The 19205-nt window shown below is 34.2% G+C and overlaps 1 protein-coding gene and 1 pseudogene across 1 annotated transcript; both read left to right on the top strand.

Moving 5' to 3' along the window:
• Positions 1-491: 491 nt before the first annotated feature.
• On the top strand, positions 492-13489 carry LOC110452932. The gene is made up of 9 exons (XM_021501694.1): positions 492-503; positions 2229-2262; positions 4080-4102; positions 4418-4453; positions 4831-5040; positions 5249-5281; positions 6442-6495; positions 7420-7532; positions 8907-13489. The coding sequence occupies exons 2-9, from the start codon at positions 2243-2245 to the stop codon at positions 9090-9092; spliced, it is 675 nt and encodes a 224-aa protein (XP_021357369.1). The 5' UTR covers positions 492-503; positions 2229-2242; the 3' UTR covers positions 9093-13489.
• Positions 13490-18568: 5079 nt separating this feature from the next.
• LOC110452938 lies at positions 18569-18991 on the top strand (annotated as a pseudogene).
• Positions 18992-19205: the final 214 nt, after the last annotated feature.

Below are 19205 nucleotides of genomic sequence, written 5' to 3'. Positions count from 1 at the left end.
GACCAATTCCAGGACCCGGGGCAGCACCGAATCATCAATACAACGGTATCTGGCCTGACGCCTGGTACACAGCATTTTTTCACAGTATATGCTGTGAATACTTTTGGGAACTCGACATTTATAAAGGACATTAACTGCACTACAAAAGGTGATTACGAGCATTTTCGCTTCAATATACATGTACGTTATGAAAAGTAAATACAAAACAGCCTTAAAAAGAACATCATGTTCTTTTTCTCAGAGTTACATTACCGTCATTTTAATTCATTTGCTATATATTGTGAAACAAACTTGATATTCAACTTTTGACCTGCATTTTGTTTTACTTATTTCACTTACAATTTTTCTATATTTTGAATCAGTTACAGAATCCTCCCCCGAGAACTCTCCTTTAGGAGCGATACTTGGCGGAGTGGGTGGATCTGTGGTTGCTATCATTGTTATAGTTGTCATAGTTGTCATCATTGAAAAGAAGAGAAGAACACCTGGAAAAAACACAAGAGGTAAAATCCAGTTGATGATTTCTTTACATGTGTCATCGATCTGAACCTTCCTTTGTCTTTTACCTCCCGTGGACAAACACATTTCTACACACACAACTTTAGGCCTGTAACTTGCTGATAGTAAGGGCTTTCGTGTTTGTTTAAATACTTCACTTTTAACCATTTGATATAAGAGGGATTTATGATACACTTCCATCAAAACAAAGCATGGAATGGTAACACAGGTAAGATGTAAGAAAAAAAACTGGTTGAGAATTAGTTGCGTGATAAAGATGTTATGGTGGATTTTGTTACGATGATTCGACCTTTTTTTCACCAGTCTGAAAATTTGGTAAATAGAGAAACTGACATTGTAACATCACAGTCATCTCAATTGGGACCCGTCCAAGAACGTTAACACAACTGACATTGAATTATCAGACATGAACGTGAAAAACATTGCATGTTTAATTTCCAAAAGGTTATGACACGCCAGAAACAAATTACCACGTATAACTTTTGTTTTTGCAATGTACAGAAACAATACATATAGATACATTGATTTCAATTTTCTCTTTTTACAATAAAGCCATCATTTTTGTTTAGATGTTTCCATTATATTTTCATATCATTGTTACTCTATTTTATCTTAGTTACATTATATCATCACAATTATACTATAACAGAACAGTTACGCTTAATGATCAAAGTTACTCTGAATCACCATAGTTACACTGTACTGCCATAGTTACACTATGTGTCAATAGTTACACTATATCGGCACAGTAACATTTTTTTCACCATATCACCCTAGTTACAATATATCACCATGGTTGCATGTTATAACTATAGTTACACTAACCACTACAGTTATAATTTAGCATCATGGTGACACTAGATCACCATAGTAACACTATATCACCGCAATTAAGCAAATTAACAGTATATCAGTACAGTAACACGTTATCACCATAGTTATAATATATCACACCAAAGTTACACGATATTTAATTACAATAGTTACTCTATATCACCACAGTTATGTCACTATGGTTACACTATATGATAATAGTTACATTTTATTACTTCAGTTGCACTTTATCACCATAGTTACATTTAATCGAAACAGTGTGTTTATACTCACATTTTTTGCTATATTCATCAGAGTTACATGTTAGCATCATAGTTACACTATATTAACATACATCTACATATAATACTAGCTTATATTAGTGATTCTTTGATGGCATAAAATAGTCTTCATTTTATGGTTCTATAGTTCTAAGAAAAGTTAATATATTATGAAATAACCTTTCTTTAGATATTGCAAAGGCAGAGGTGACATTAATGTTGTTGATTTGGTATTTCACTTCACTTCAAACATTCCAAATTGTGTATTTTAAAGTTATTGTTAAGTAGTAAAAGGAATTGGTTTGGACATCTCCATAATCCCCAAGTAATTTTTTCTCTTCATTTCTAATGATGTCAAAAAATGACATTTTCCATCAGATCGATAAATGAATTACAATTTTGCAACTCCACTTAAAATGCTTCATTTTTTGTACTAACTGCAGCCTGCTTAGTTTTGATCCAAATAGTTCCCCAGATTCGTATCTCAATATTTCTTATTTTTTCTTATAAAATTTAGCTGACCTTATAAGCTGACCAGAAATGTTTGATGAAAAAAAATATCAATAACAAAAAATACTTCAATGTTGTTTTAACAAATTAAGCATTTGTTTTCAGATGATGATACTGAGATGATTCCAAGGGTTGGGAGGTGAGTGTTTGACCTGGTAATTTTGGTGCGCTGCTTTTTTGTTTTTTTGTTTTGTTTTGTTTTGTTCACTAAACATTCACGCATACATTTTGAAGAGCATACGGTAAATTTTAAGTAAATAAAATGATGAGTGACATTATCAATTATGGTAAACATTTTTTTTTAACATCTGTTTTTTTGTGATAAATTATCTAAGTAAAGTATTTGGGATTCGCTTTGAGGTCCAATTCGACCACCATGTCCTTTTGGATTTTTTTTTAACTGAAACTCAAATTTTGCTGAACTGATTTTGCACATATTAACAGCTGTGAGTTTAGACTATGCAACAAGTTACTGTGAGCACATTGCCCGCCCATATACGCACATCTGTGCGGTTTAATAAATGATCGCCGTCAAACGTCAAACCTATGTCATGTCTTCAAATTGGATATATAACGCGAATCCAATACACTTCAAAAGTTTATTGCATGACAAGAACCTAACTGTATGAAACACTTTCGTGAATTATAGTAATTATAATTAATAATTTCATACTGAATTATGTTAAAGGTTTTTTGGCTACGGACCTAACAAATAACCCAACGCATTATTTGTGTAATTTAACAATTCTTACAAAACTTCATATTATAAACAAGACATGCCCTATCAATGACACTGGTTATATAGCTTCTTTTGCGGAAAAATTAAATAATATATTGATGTATTCAAAGCAATTATAACAAGCGACAAAATATGGTGGGTCATAGCCGACATACACATATGGAAGGGCATGGCCGACATACACAGTATGTGCAGCTTGTACATTAAGTATTCGCCAAAACAAAAGGCAAAACACTTATCAGTCGTTTCCAGTTTACAAGTTATATAATTATCATACAATATGAAATAACAGACTATACCCTGAGTCATACATTCTAGCTGCTAGATTAAACAAAGCAATATTCTCTAAACTTGAGACTGAACAGGAGTCAAAGTATATAGTTTCCATAGCCTTGCATCGTATCTATACTGTTAAATATCATGATCGTGAGCCTTATGACTCTTAAATAGAAGCTATTTGAGACTTTTAACATATTTGACCACACTAACCTGGATGAAGGTAACATCATTTTAATACAACACAAAAATAATAAGCAGCAAAATAGAATCGGTGTTTAATTTTAATATGACGGTCATGGTAGCGATCACTCTAAGAAAGGATTTCTTTAACCTTAGAGTCTAGCGATGCAGCCGTTTTAGAGGAAGTTGAAATGTTTAAGCCAATCAGGTCCTAGAGCGGCTACAAATCGGACTTAGAGCGGCCATTTTGGATCTCGGATTGTTCTTAAAGAAACATTTGTACAAGTTTGATTTCAATCGGTCTAATTGGTATTTAGGAAATTTACGAAAATGTTCGATTGTTTTCCATTTGAAAAAGACGGAACTGCAAAGTAGAGGTGAAACAAACTTGAAAGGGATAACAAAGCCTTAGTGGATACTTCAACATAACATTTTTGCAAGTTTATCGGAGATTCACAAGACCGGAAATCATATGAGAAGATCGACTTCGTCTCAGGTAGCCTAAAGACACAAAACAAAGTGTCAACAAAATTGTAGTTGCTTCAGAACATTAATATAGGCGGTCCAAAGTTTGTTCTGTTCAAAGAATACCAATTATGTCGATATGAAATTAATGCCAATTTCTTAGGTTATACCAAGAACCATTAAATGATCTTTGAAAGACACGAAACATCTAATTTTGTTCTATGAATTCAATTTTAATTGCGTGAATCACAAACGTTCGTATTTAAAAAAGTAGTTGCTGTTATTTATTACAGATCCGCCGAAGATGATAGTTCAGGTAATTCATAATTTTGTTTTATTTTCTGTCTTCTGATTCATTATTACTTTCACAAACAATAACAATTTGAAGCTGTTTGACTGGGGGAATTTAATCAGTGCGATTTCAGGATGTTGGACAATTTTCGCTCCAACACAGGATTAATATTAAGGTCACAATAGTTCTACTTTCTATCGATCGGAAAAGATATAATTTAAACAACCTGAATTGTTATGACACATTTTCGGTTTTAGGCTCTTGATTCAGATAATAAAAAACAAAAACAGGTGAACAAGACAGGCTCTATTGGCTTCTTTATTTTCTATTTTCGAACAGATGGCATGAAACCCAATATTCTGTATGAATCATCGGGTAAGTACATTTGTAATTGAACCATTATGTCTGTCCAAATAATGTTCAGCTAGATAACGGCATAGGGTTAATACAATTAAGCTTGTACATATATATACATTATTTGTACCTTTCAAAGTCTGTTAAGGTAATATGTATGTGAAGTGTAATATTTGTAATCCTTATTAAGTTTAGTTTTTATTTTGCCTCTCGTTGTGTATTTGCTCAATACACGTCTCGCACTAAAGAATCAAAATCATCACGTGTTAATTCATTCAGGTAAATGAAATTTGGATCTCGACACAAACATCAAGTATGACGAAGATAATATCACTGTACTACCAATTGCATTTTTTAATATTAAAATCACACATGACGGGTAACATGTTGCCTTACAGACGGACTCAAGAAGAACATGCTATACGAGTCCGTTGACGCTCAACCAGGAACTTCCTCGGAATACGCTGTTGTTCAGAAACCTTCAAAAGGAAAGCCTGGATCGCCAGACGCAGTTTATGCTGTTGTGAACAAACCGAAGACTGAACAACTCGAAAACGTTAACGATGTGTATGCAGAGGTTAAAAAAACAAAAAACAAATTAGGGAAAGGTATACTATATTTCTTTATGTATCAACTCTAAAAAAGACTTTTAACAAAATCATGGCTATGTTCGTATTTTTTTATAGATAGGATAGCCTTAATCACAAATATATTTCCGTGAAAATTTCAAATAACAATATAATATCACGAAAAAGTGAGGTACATTTTTTTCCATGTTGACGTGAATGCAACTAATTTCAGTTTGTATTGTTGTAGGAAAACAAAAAGAAGGGAAAAAGAAACAAACAGGTATGAACTACAAGAGATTAGCGAGCAGAACTTGGTTGTTAGCTAATTTCCCTGAAGGGAGGGTAAACTGGAGGGTGTGGCTCCCGGGGCATGGGTGGGGGAACACAGAGGAAAGGGCCCATAAGGGAGAACACAGTAAAACATGTTTAAACTCCTTATTCTTGAGGGATTCGAACCAAAAAATGTGGAGCAATCTTGGACATAGGGGCATCCAGTTGGTATAAATGGAGGATGTGGCCCCCATGGGAGCAGAGGAAGATCCTTCGGCAAGGGAAATTCAGTTTTGAAAAAAAAGGAAAATGGACTCGAATTTTATCAGTGGAAGGGGTTGAGGGGTTGGACCAAAAAGGAGTAATTTGGCAATATTGCTGAAAGGGACTGAAAGTGATGGATGTCAACCATATTTGTTTTGGAGCATTCTTCGATCGTTTAGAAAGCCTCGGGTTTTCAAAATTTGAAAATCCCGAGGTTGAATTTCCCTATCCTATATCCTCAACTACCAAAATAAGCCCAGAAACCATGAAAATGAGGTTGGACTGGCTCCCATTTTGAAAATGTCTATTTTCCCTTGAGCCTTTTTGACGAAAACGAACCTGTCAGCGTTTTAGCATACCCTATATTTGCAAAAAGAGTTTGCTCAGAAAGTAAACCATATCTTTCTAACGTATCGTAAATTCATCACGTTGTCTTTTACCGCATTGCGGCATCGGATTTTTCCAATTCGTGACGTCACGTCCTTATTGAACCTTTGTTACGTCATTGCGTATGCGATAGATTTTCTTACTCCTCTTTCTAACCATGGACAACTCTATCTTACAAACTCGGAAATGAGAGAAAAACATTAAAATATTTTGTGTTCTTGTTGAAATAACATAAACAGAGTTATATTTCAATAATTGTCAATATGCTGACTGGAATATTGCTATAACCAAAAGCCTGTTCGTGTACCTCTCGTTTACAGTTCGAAGTTCGACATTAATAGATCCTTTCTGTGACATATACAGTGTAAACTCACAAGTCTCCACCAAAATGATCACAACGTTCTTACCTGGCTATAATTACTATATTTATCAACGTTCGATAATGAAAATGGATATTTAATACCATATGGAAATAAACATTATGAAAATGTTCAATTAAATTGTGTTGTAACGACATAGGCAAAGATGACAAGAAGAAAACTAAGTGCGGGAAAGGCAACCACAATGGTGCAGGTAGGTTATTGTGATGACATTAAGGGAGCTTACGAACATCTTTTCAATTTCAATTTCAACAAATTTTATTGACAATATAAGCAATAGTCAATAGGATCAGACATCAGGCATAGCCTATCTAAGTCCCCTCCTTAAGGTGACAACAGGTGGTAAGAAACACAGACATATATTTATACATTGATATGATGATTGAGATAAGGGAAAGTAACTCCTTGATGTAAACAGACTTGTTCAATATTCTTGAGATATAGTAACCCTTTCACTAGGGATATTTAATTTGAGATATTTTTTCTAGACTACATGTATTATCTTCGGTGAATAATATCAAGTATTAGACAATGCGTTACTGGTATTCATATAAGGTAAACTGTTGAGTATAAATATTTGGTGATATTGGATTTATTCCCCCAACAGATACAGGCCATACAGTACATATGTATAACACACTAGCCATTACACACTGTTGAGGATCAAAAGCCAATTTCAGCAAATAGATATATAATTTGAAAGTAGGGCTACACCAACTCCTGCAAATAATATGATAATTCTTTAATTAAATTGAAAGGAGCTACTTCATATCTTGATGTAAGCTTAAAAGAAGAAAAAAAACTCGAAAAAACATCTAAGCTGCCCAGAGCCAGTTTCATTCAAAAGGTATATAAAAGGTAAATTAGTATTAATCAAAGGTAGAATAAAGTAGTAGAATCTAATTAATTCCATATTATATTCCATTAGGTATAGCTTGTACTGCTAACTCATTGTAGTTCAATGCAATTCATCAGTATGTTAACTCAGTAAACCTCCTGTCTTTTTAAAGTTTTAGAATTAGCTAACCGGAGTTAGATAAATATGATAACCAATCACCACTTGTTGGAGAACCTTTATATATCAGTACCCTAACAGTTTCTGTATTATTTTGTACAGCTGGAGATGCATACGAACAAGTTGAAGCTGTCGATGGAACAGGAGATAATATCTACGCTAATTGTGATGATGGTACAGCAGCTGCTGCGGATGCGAATCTTTCACGGAGACAGGTACGTGTTTTTCAATTTATATAAAACATTTCATACTATACAAATGTTCCTCGTATGTTGCCTGTACGTAAACTCTTTCCACTAAAAGTCAGTTCTGATAGCGTTTTAGTTTTACTATCAGCTTTTTATAGTTTGTGGGTTGTTTTAACTTGATATAAGAATGGTTCGAAAGGTGCATCGTGAAAAGTATAACCACCATCCGAGGTGTTGAAGGTTGGGCCAAATATGGCTATACGGTAGTTCCCCGTTATACCGCCATCAATATGTATAAAAACATAACATAAGAATTCCTTTTGTACATAAGATCAGTACAATAAAATATTCTGAAATGAAATAACATAAGAGTAGTTTTTACTAGGTAAACTCGGGGTAATTAAATCTCACGTTTACCTATACATGTGGATTAAACACGCATAACTCTGAATCATTAATTGACCAAATATCAGACCAAAGCGTTAACGATGGCGATATTGTCGGGGTATGAACAGTTTTGTATTTGAAATGGTTGGCGGATGGCGATATCAACGGGGTTAAATATAGTGGGGGAAATGTTTCTAACAACATCATTGCGGATGCGGGGTTGACAATACAACTGGGGGTGGGTATACAGAGGGACTACTGTATTACTTTAAATGCCTTCTTATCTAAAATAAAGACGGATATCAATCATATTGGTCCATCCTATATATAATTGCTGAATATAAAGAGACGGTAACACGTATGCTGTCAGAATGGACTCGGAGCCTGCCCCATCCTTAGAGACCAAAGTCCTGGTAATAAATATCCCAACCATATATCCATATACACACGTATTTAGCATATGTATAGAGAATCACGATTATTGAATTGAGGCAGGGTCTTGCCACTCCCGTAGATAGTTAGTGTTTGGTTCACAAATCGGAAACAGTGCGTTCCAACTTAAAAACAGCCCCGCTTTTAGTCTGCACTGTATGAATCCAGTGATGCCATGCATTCTAATGAGTAATGAAAACTAAGTTTGTTTAAAACACAAACAGTAATGGATTTTATTTTGTGAGCTGCCGTGAACGTCTGTCTCCGTTGTCGAGTAAAGAGACAGCAAATGGCCGGTGCCTCGAAACTAATCTGCTGAAAACAACTCACATAGCCACAATGGGTCGTGTTAGCCGTCAAAATAATATCGAGGCAATCTTTTTTTGTTAATTTTGCCAAACCGTTGTATAAAGCTGGATATATTTGCTTCCAGGAGAAAACTCGTTCTGTTTTATGAATCAAATATTGAGTGATAAATATTTTCCTATTACAAATGTACATTTGAAAATTAATTCACTGGCGATGTTTTCAATCTTCTTTAAAACAAGCGATTCAATATTCTCCCCTTTTCCCCCAATATAGAATAAAGATGGCCTCATCTACTTGGACCTCGAATTCAAAGATGACAATCAAAATGGCAGAAACTTCATTATCCATGGTATCGAAAACAAAACTGACTACGTAGATGTTGATTTCACGAAACATGCAGATCCCCTGCCACCAGACAATGAAGAAGACCAGGAACCAGCGGAAACAAAAAATAACTAATATGATCAGCTTTTGTTAAATAACAGCAACATTAAAGGAAACAAAACAACATTTTCGCTTAGATATGAATCCACCTTGAATTTGCCTAATTATACATCTGATCATAACACTATGGTTCACAGATATTTTTGTGTGTGACCTCCAAATGCATATTGGCTGTAACAATTTGTTATTCTATTAACTGTGCGATAATTAACTGTGCGATATGTATGAGATTTGGTAGAATTATACATTAAATAGAATAATATGTATCTCTGCAGTAAAGAATATGGTTATAATATGTATGTGCCTTAACATATTGGGACAAACATATAACACGTGGGATTTTCCATACGTTAGCTTAATACCTAAAATAATCTGTTGAAAAGTACATTGGCCCTAAAGTCCTGCTTAGATGTCTCCGATACATATACGTCATTTCAACACGGGAAAACGTAAAAAAAGAGGTCTCAATAATTATCGGTATAGGCTACCAACTTTAATTTCACTACTTCTCCTCTAGATATTGCTGGTCAAGGTGAAAGGTCAAAGTTTGTCTTGGGCATATCTCTCAAATTTTTCAAACTTGAATATTCATATTTTGTATGGAAGTACATCTTTGGATGCCGGAGTATATGGTCATTGTGACCTTAGTTTTGACCTTTAAATAAAAGAAACCCAGATATTTCTGATGATAATGGGGTGAAGTTAGGGAAAAGAAGGTCACTGTGATATATGTTTGACCTCTGGTTTATTAAAGGTTGTCGAAAGCCTGTCTTACATACTATTTCAACTAGAGTAACCAAATTTGGTATGCAGATATATATATATATGTACAGTTTCCCAGCATTCATTTGTTGTATAACAGACATAATGGATCCCGAATATGTTCCATGTTTCAAGATGATGTAGGAACCAAACAAAGGCTGACATCGGACAGTATCTCGCTGAAGCTTCTGAAACTATTTCAACTATAGTAACCAAATTTGGTATGTAGATATATCCTGAGATGACAGGATTTCTGTACCAAAATTGCTGATTAGGGTCAATAAAAAGACCATATTTTGTATCAGGATACTTTCTTTACAGTAAGCTGATGCTGAGATATGCTGTGGAAAAATAATTCGTCTTGTTCTTAATAGCCATGATTTGAATAGCATTTTCCAATGGGAAATATTCAGAACCTATATTAACCAGAATTGCACTGGTAGTGAACTTTACCTTTACATTCAGTTAGGTCTACGCTTTAAATCAATTTGTCATATTGCAACAACCGCATATATCTTAGTTCGGTTTAAACTGAAATTACGTGACACAATTTGTTTTTTTTAACTTACCTGGTCCGAAGGACCGGCGTGTTTATGCTGTGGCGTAGCATCCGTCATCCATCCGTCCGTCTGTCATCTTTTCCTTTCAAGTTCAATAACCCCCCTTAAAATGTTAAAGTCACCCAAAATTCCAACCTCTTTATATTTATAAATCGTTGCCCTATAAGGTAAATAAAGGTTCTCCTTCTATACGGAAGAAGGGATTAACCAAATTTGATATAGAGTTCTTTTGCAATATGGTATTCAATGTTTTATAAACCAATGCTGTCCCTGCGGGAACGGAGGGGACCAAATAAGGTACGGGTGAGACAAAAGTCAATATTAGAATGTATTATATTTGCTGTATGATATTTAATGAACACTTTTTGCCATGAATGCTAAATTTCCAGGTGGCCGATACAGGCCGTCAATGTCTTTTGTATAATTGCATGCTCGTTAAGTTTATAGTGTGGGTGTTTTTTAACACACATAGTTAAGGATTGGCCTGCATTTTGACTGCGCATACGGTAATATGAACGCAGTTGACAACGAACATATTCCGCTCCATAAAGAATATGTGTGTTGCAAACTGCGTTCATACTGCTGTGTGCGCTGTCGAAATAAAGGTCAATCCTCACATTGTTATCATAAATAATGTTCAAATGCTATACAAAGAAACAGAAATTCGAAGCGGGTAGTTACGATGATAACTACGGTAGCCGTGGTTTTAGGATAATATAGTACCAGTGAATCTACATCGATATATGGGTAAATTTAGAAAATATGCAGTGAACAACACTATTTTTCGTCTTTATGGTCGTTTTTTCGGTCGTTATGTATACGCATTGCTACACTGTTATGGTAGTCGAACGTCGCAAAAGAAAGCCGCCATTCGTTACTTTTCCGTAAAAGAATTTCGAATGTACAGTTTCCCAGCATCCATTTGTTGTATAACAGACATAATGGATCCCGAATATGTTCCATGTTTCAAGATGATGTAGAAACCAAACAAAGGCTGCCATCGGACAGTTATCTCGCTGAAGCTTGAACGGCGCCATATTTGAAATAGGAGTTTTGCAAAGCTGAAAAAGGGCGATATGTAACTATATATAATTACAAGTGTGTTTTGGCTGAATTGAACAGTTTGAAAAATAATATATTTGATTATGTTTGAAATTCGTTCCGTTTACATATTCTACATGTTTGTACTATTAACATATTCAACAATTGCCAATTTTCTCCGGTTTACCAAATTGTCAATCATATTTGGTCTTGAAAATGATGATGGTCATCACAGACACTTACCATTTTTTATTTTGTCTTATTTTTTTAGTGATGTTACTCTAACGACTATTGTCCGAATATTATGTTAGTTTACGGATTGCCTGATAACGTATTGCTTATGTATGTATTCTGTTGACTGAAGATAGTTTCAATACAATCAGCATCATCCATAATCCATTTATAGATAACAAAATATGTCTGCATTATAAATTGCATATATCGCCTTAATAATGTTGATTTTTATGTTCAACGTATGTCATAATATCATTTTTGTTTAAAAATGTATGATGTTTTTGCGTATTATTCCAAAAGATTGGTTCTGAGTGATCACTTTGTCAATATATTTAAGAAATAAAACCAACATCAGTAAAAAGGAATATCCAAACTGTTAACGTGCACCACAACCTTAGAATGGCAAATGTTGAAGCAATTGAAAAAAGCGTTAGACAAATTGTTATATCAGTATTGCATGTATTAACACTATAACAGTTAATATTATGAGAGTTTTCACCATTAACGAACCCAACCCATAGGACATAAAGTGTAAAATTGAATATGACGTATAACAGTAATGATATCCATTTTGTCATTCATAAATAATTGTTAAATGAAGTCGGATGCTTATACCAGTGAAGGTCCGGGGAAAGGCCTACTGTATCCCTGTATCCCACTACACGATCGGAAGAGGCGACTTATGTCCACCCCACCCCCATCTGCAGATTCGGGGTTGGATTGTTCCTTTTCTTCTGTAAAGGGGACATTGAGGAAACCAGAGTATCCCTGTTATATCCCACTGCACATGTGTCGTAAAATGTGGGGCTCCCTGGAAAATCATATGTTTTCTAATGTGTCCTATTTAGAGGGAATTGAAGATACCGAATTTAATATTCGGTCCCAATTGTAACACTTATTCGTTTCCTTTCTGCCTTGTCTTCTTTCTTTCTCACATCCTTTCTCTTCCCGTTGGTGTCTCCCCATATGACACTGGTTGTTACGGGAACGTTAAACCCTTAGAACGCAAACAAACAAATTTATAGAATATGATTATGAAATGTGACCTGGTTCTTTGTTTTTATATTGTTTTTCTTATTTTTCTTAGTTGGTTCTATTGAGTGTAACTTTCCGAGTTGAAAAAGTAGGGGGATAAAGATTGGGCAGCACGAGTTATAGGCCGGTGTTGACACCCGGTATATGTTATTTTATTTTGGAAGTGCATTCGCTAGACTCGTCACATTCTGTGTTTCACGTATCGTTTAAATAATAAAATATGACAGACCTTTCATTTGTGTGGTAGGAGCATTATGTGTCGTTTTTCCAAGCACATTAGTTAACGTTTGTTTGTTAGAAGTCACGGCTTTGGGGTATGAGAGTGGTAGGCCTAGTGTTTACATGCCGCGTTCGTTATGTTCGTGGAAATTCATGAACATGTGAATGTAAAGTTTGTATTAAACACAAATAGTTACTGGAATCTTATTTCGCGAGCTTTCGAAAATGTCCTTTTCCGTTGACAAGCATATGGTCTAAATGACCAGTGTCTCGAGTCTAAACCGCTGCAAACGGCACATGCAAACTTTGCCTTTATTAATCATTCCGAATCATGAATATTTGTGTACTATTTTCCTATGTTAGAAATATCTAGATTAATTCCTAATTGTTTCACTCCTGTGCGCGAACCCATATTGGATATTGAAATACTTTTAATACAATTTAAGATTTGTCAGAATGATATTGCAAAATGTAAGACGATAGTACGTGTCACTGTTGCGAAAAATGTGAGGTTTACTCGTTTACACTTATTTATTTCCAAATATTCTACTAAAAATAAGACAAAGATAATTATAATATATATATAAAAAATATCATAAGTAAATAAACAGTAAATGGAAAAGGAAATAAACAGAAGTTAAAACTACATGTGTTACTATTAACCAATCACAGAACTTGTAACAAAGAAAAACATCAATTTCGGAATTATATCAATTTAAAGTAAGTACAACTTCACATTTCATGTCGTTGATTCATTATCCTAACTACCTTCCCCTGATCTTATAAGTCTATCACTGGATGCTGCATACTAGGTCTTAAGATTTGAACCTGTGTTTACTTTTGACCAATGTGTCCCTACTTGAGGAAATCTGCATTCATATCATGTATGTCCTCTGTTAATATTGAATATTTTTGTTGAATATCAGTTTGCTTTTAGTTTATCATTGATTTGAAATGTATTACGTATTCATTATACGATGACAATGTCATTATAACTATAATTATCCTTGCATAATCATTATTCATCATCAGACTATATTGATGTGATTGCAATCGGTAGAGCAAAATCCTATAATCTAACTACTAACTTAGTATATATAGACAATATGAGTGTGTTTTTTTACCAATAAATTAATTCAATATAATCCAAATATATTTGTTTTCTTTTTAGAGAAAAGACTGATCTGAGGGGTGGAGCTAAAAATGAAATATAATTTAATATTTGAAATCTCTTTTCCGTTAGAATAATTGTACTTTAGCTCAATTTCGTTAGGAAGATTGTTTCGCAAACGGGAGTCAATGTTTTATAAACGCACAGAGTGTGGTCCCATGTGGATACAGGGCATGGCATTATAGGAAATAGAGTGCGCGCGCGATTCCATAGTTCTGGAACCGCACGACATAATTCTATAAAACTGTTCAACCGAATAAAACCGGAACTAGCAGAATTATCAACATTTCGACGAAAGTCGTACTTGTAGGTTTAGAATGTGACGATACAAACGATACGACCGCTTCCAATGCAGTTGATAGTGTTCTATTAATGGCTACTGCTGCAGTTTGAAGGCTTATTTATATATCAAGTAGATCCGTTAAACTGATCGATGTAATATCTGTTGTAACTAGTGTTTTAAATTCAAATTAATTAGCGTTAATTTATGAATGATATTGAAATCAGCATTTGTCTTCGAACTGAAATGTTTCAACCACAAGGTAAACAGTTCATCAATGTTGTGAAATTACTGTAATAATAATGTCATGAATACAAGTGTATTTAAGCCTACGAAAAATATATACCCTGTGATAGCATCCTGATAAACACGAAACAACATAATATATGTTGATGTTTTAGTCTATATCTTTGTTCTAACGATAAAAGAAAACCTTTTGAAAATACAAAGCTATGTCGTAAAGATTTAAATTTTGAAACGGTATTCGGCTCGAGGTATTTCCAAAATTCCTCAAAGTCATTGATGAGGTATTTTATTAATTTATCAACAAGAAAATGGGATTGATATAGATAGTCGTCAGAGTAAATACATGGCTAGTATAGGCATGTGCAAACCTGAGACATGTGCTTGAAACTTCATATTTTAGAATTTGAATTACACCACAGCAAGATATAGTACAGTTAGATTGTGCACTTATTTCTTGCATAATGACAACATTGCACACAACCAGTGTCATATTATTCCTTTGCCAAACAGGTTGAACAGATATACCTCAGCGCAGCCCTTAAGTATATGTTTAAAAGGAAATATTTAATAATGGTTATTCGATAGGCTTACTGTTTTATTCTTCTGTAAAATGTTTGTAATAAATTTACATTTCAGTGTACATGTGGTCGTATTTATATGAAATAATTTGGTGTGTTTAAACGTAGCACCGTAAAAATGTAATTTTAGAACACCGGTCTTCATAAAATTGTATGTCTACTGGCAGTCTTCATGCACTAATTTCTATAAATGAATGATAATACGTCATCGGGTAGATACAATATATATATATGGCATCCACATACACCATCAAGTAGATTAAATACTCTAACATAAATATAATTTACATACATCTTCGGGTTGATAAAATACTCTTATATAAATATCATTTACATACACCATCGGGTTGATAAAATAATATCACATAAATATCATTTACATACACCATCGGGTTGATAAAATACTATCACATAAATATCATTTACATACACCATCGGTTAGATAAAAAAAAATCTCATATAAATATCATTTAGATACACCATCGGGTTGATAAAATACTCTTATATAAGTATCATTTAGATACACCATCGGGTTGATAAAATACTCTTATATAAATATCATTTAGATACACCATCGGATTGATAAAATACTTTAATATGAATATCATTTACATACACCATCGGGTTGATAAAATACTCTTATATAAATATCATTTACACACACCATCGGGTTGATAAAATACTATCACATAAATATCATTTACATACACCATCGGGTTGATAAAATACTATCACATAAATATAATTTACATACACAATCGGTTAGATAAAAAATCTCTCATATAAATATAATTTACATACACAATCAGGTTGATAAAATACTCTAACATAAATATAATTTACATACACAATCAGGTTGATAAAATACTCTTATATAAATATCATTTAGATACACCATCGGGTAGATACATTTATTTAATATGAATATCATTAACATACACCATCGGGTTGATAAAATACTCTTATATAAATATCATTTACATACACCATCGTTTAGATAAAAAATCTCTCATATAAATATAATTTAGATACACAATCGGGTAGATAAAATACTCTAACATAAATATAATTTACATACACAATCAGGTTGATAAAATACTCTTATATAAATATCGTTTAGATACACCATCGGGTTGATAAAATATTCTTATATAAATATCATTTAGATACACCATCGGGTTGATAAAATACTTTGATATAAATATCATTTACATAAACCATAGTGTAGATAAAATACTCTAAAATATATATCATTTACTTACACAATCGGGTAGATAACGTACTTCGATACCTTAAAATTCAAAGACAAAGTTTTGTTCTCATCCATCAAAAGAAAGAAGTGTCAGAATGCACACGCTCGCTAATAAGCACGTTAATAATTGTAACATACATTATATCGAATACAAAATAAGGACCTGACATTGCTATTGTGATAATCACACGTGATAAACCGAACGTGAATCTAGCGTCGTTGCTGTTTTTTCAACACCAAACGTGGTTGCTTAGACAACACTTCCCCATTCGATCATATACTCATCACTTACGTGTATCCTAAGACTAATATTTTTTTGCTGGGCATAAAAGATAAATACAGCCATTTTACTAGGATAAGTCCCCGGGCCCGGTCCCACTTTCGAGGGCTGACTTTCTGAGTCCCTACAATTATTGGTTCAGACTGGATTCACCCTGCCCGTTATGAGAAGTCGTTTGTTAATGCATGGAAAGTGCTGCGATCCCCACCCTATCCTCATATATACAATCGATAGGCATAAAGAGATGACGGTTGTGGTTCTTGTGTCATCATTGACCCTGGTGACTTAGTCCAATCGGGAGTATCCCCACGTTGTTTGCTCTAATCCCAATGCACTAACTTCGGTTTTATAACCATATAAACACATTTTGGGATCGCAACACGGTTGCTTTTGAAGTATATTTGGAAATTCCTAAATATGCAGTTGAGCCGTATTTGGTCATTTAATTAGGTTATTCCATAATACGTGATTTGATTCCAAATTAAATATGAAGTGGTGCCGTATTAAGAATTTAATCATTTGATTCCCAAAAATATGTGGTAATGCAATATTTAGTGCTTAAATTGTTGTAGCGGTCACCATCGAAGGAATAGGCGATATCGAGAACAGCCATCACCAAACAGCCTCAGATAGCGAACTAATAATTTTTTTTTAGTTTTGAGGAATAAGATTAGGCTGAAGATAACATTATGTAGATGGTATCCAGTCATATAAAATTTGCCAGAATTTCCAGACAGTGAGTTTAATTGAAACCAAACTGACGACTCTGAATACGGTAACATAGACGGGTAGCATTGCATGTCGTGATTCTGAGCACTGATGATATTTTTTCTCTCTAATGAACGAGTTTGAATAGTCTCAATGTTGTCGATCAAAGATATTTTAGCTGGAAAGTCAGTTTGCAATAAGTTTCCTTACTCTACACAAAGACGTATATACTTCATATGTCTCTGCTCTACAGTAAAAACCTAACCAATCATGTCGTCATTAAACAGCACAACTCCGTGACCAGTTTCTGTGCCGGAATATTTATCTTGCAAAATTATATACTGTGGTACCTCTACGGTCCAACAATACGGAAATATATCAGTGACAAATGTTTCAAAATAACTTCAACGTTGGTGTCTGCTGTTTTTATATGTCAATATTTTTAGTTATGACAAATCGGCGACATTATGTCTTTCTTATGTTAAGTCGACAATTCTAATAAACAGCAAAATACCGACATTTACACATTTAGTTGTATTCAATACAGTACCTATGTATGCGATGCTAAATAAGATCAGGGACTTATATAATCTAATTTCATGATTACATTTATCTCAAAAATATAATTGAATTATGAGATTCAAACATTTGTGTTTCTCTGTATACATGTAGCATACACAATTTATAATTTAACATCTTGGTTAAATAATGAAAATTATCTCGATCCACTCCCTTAGCAAACTTAGATGTGAAATGTGTGTACAGGTAAATAACATTAAACACCTGTGTCCAGTACTGACAGCAGGAGGCCCAAGACACACCTATATACCTGTGTATAGGTATGACATCAATGGGTTGTCAGCAGGTGGGCAAGGGGGTCCCTGCCGTTAGTATGTAGATTGCATTTGTGTATTTAACAACAATTTCTTCAGGCGAGATAACGGGGAAATGAATAAGCAGAGACGTACATATTACGTCTCTGGTATAAGGATAAATTTCAAGACAAATATTAATAAATGAAATGCGAAAGTACTGTCACAGAGTCAATTTATATGCAAACCACAATCAGTACAACTGCATCACTCGACACATAAAAGTCAGAAACGAGGCAAATAGTGCTAGACCATGCTACTTGAACGGACAGGTTCTCCCCCTGCAATATTCTTAGAAGTGGTGTGTATATTTATCATGTGCGAAATTCCTTGGTTTGCAAGGCAATCAACAGGACACCTGAAGATCGCCCTCCGTAATGGCGTGAAGAAGGAGTCCCTGAAACAGCCCAAGGGAACGGGAGCTGCTGGATCCTTCAAGCTCGGAGAGAAGCCTAAGCCAGTCAAGGTGACCAAACCTAAAGGAGCAAAACCAGCCAGGAAGGCGACGACTGATAAGAAACCAAAAGCAAAGACACCCAAGAAGGCAGCAGCCAAGAAACCTGCAGAGACGAAGAAACCAGCAAAGAAAGCCACCAAACCCTAAACTCCTAAGAAAGCCAAGGCCACCAAGTCCTCGAAGAAAACGAAAAAAGCCAAGCCAAAGAAAGTCTTATGACTGCCAGTAAAAAAAATTAAAAAAAACACGGGTTGCTGTTCATTTTGAGTATAAACTATTGTACCGGTGCATTTATTTTGTCAATTCCTATCGTATATCTACATATTGCAAAGAAAAGGGTGCGGTGCGCCTACGTTAATTTGACTTAATTTTTAATCAATTGTTTTGTGTTGTATATAGGTGTTCATCAAATTTTCTAAAGATCAATTTTTAA

Source organism: Mizuhopecten yessoensis, unplaced genomic scaffold (assembly GCF_002113885.1).
Source record: "Mizuhopecten yessoensis strain PY_sf001 unplaced genomic scaffold, ASM211388v2 scaffold6973, whole genome shotgun sequence".
Classification (NCBI taxonomy): domain Eukaryota; kingdom Metazoa; phylum Mollusca; class Bivalvia; order Pectinida; family Pectinidae; genus Mizuhopecten; species Mizuhopecten yessoensis.
The sequence above is the reverse complement of the archived record's forward strand: the minus strand, read 5'-3'. Positions and strand labels throughout refer to the sequence as shown.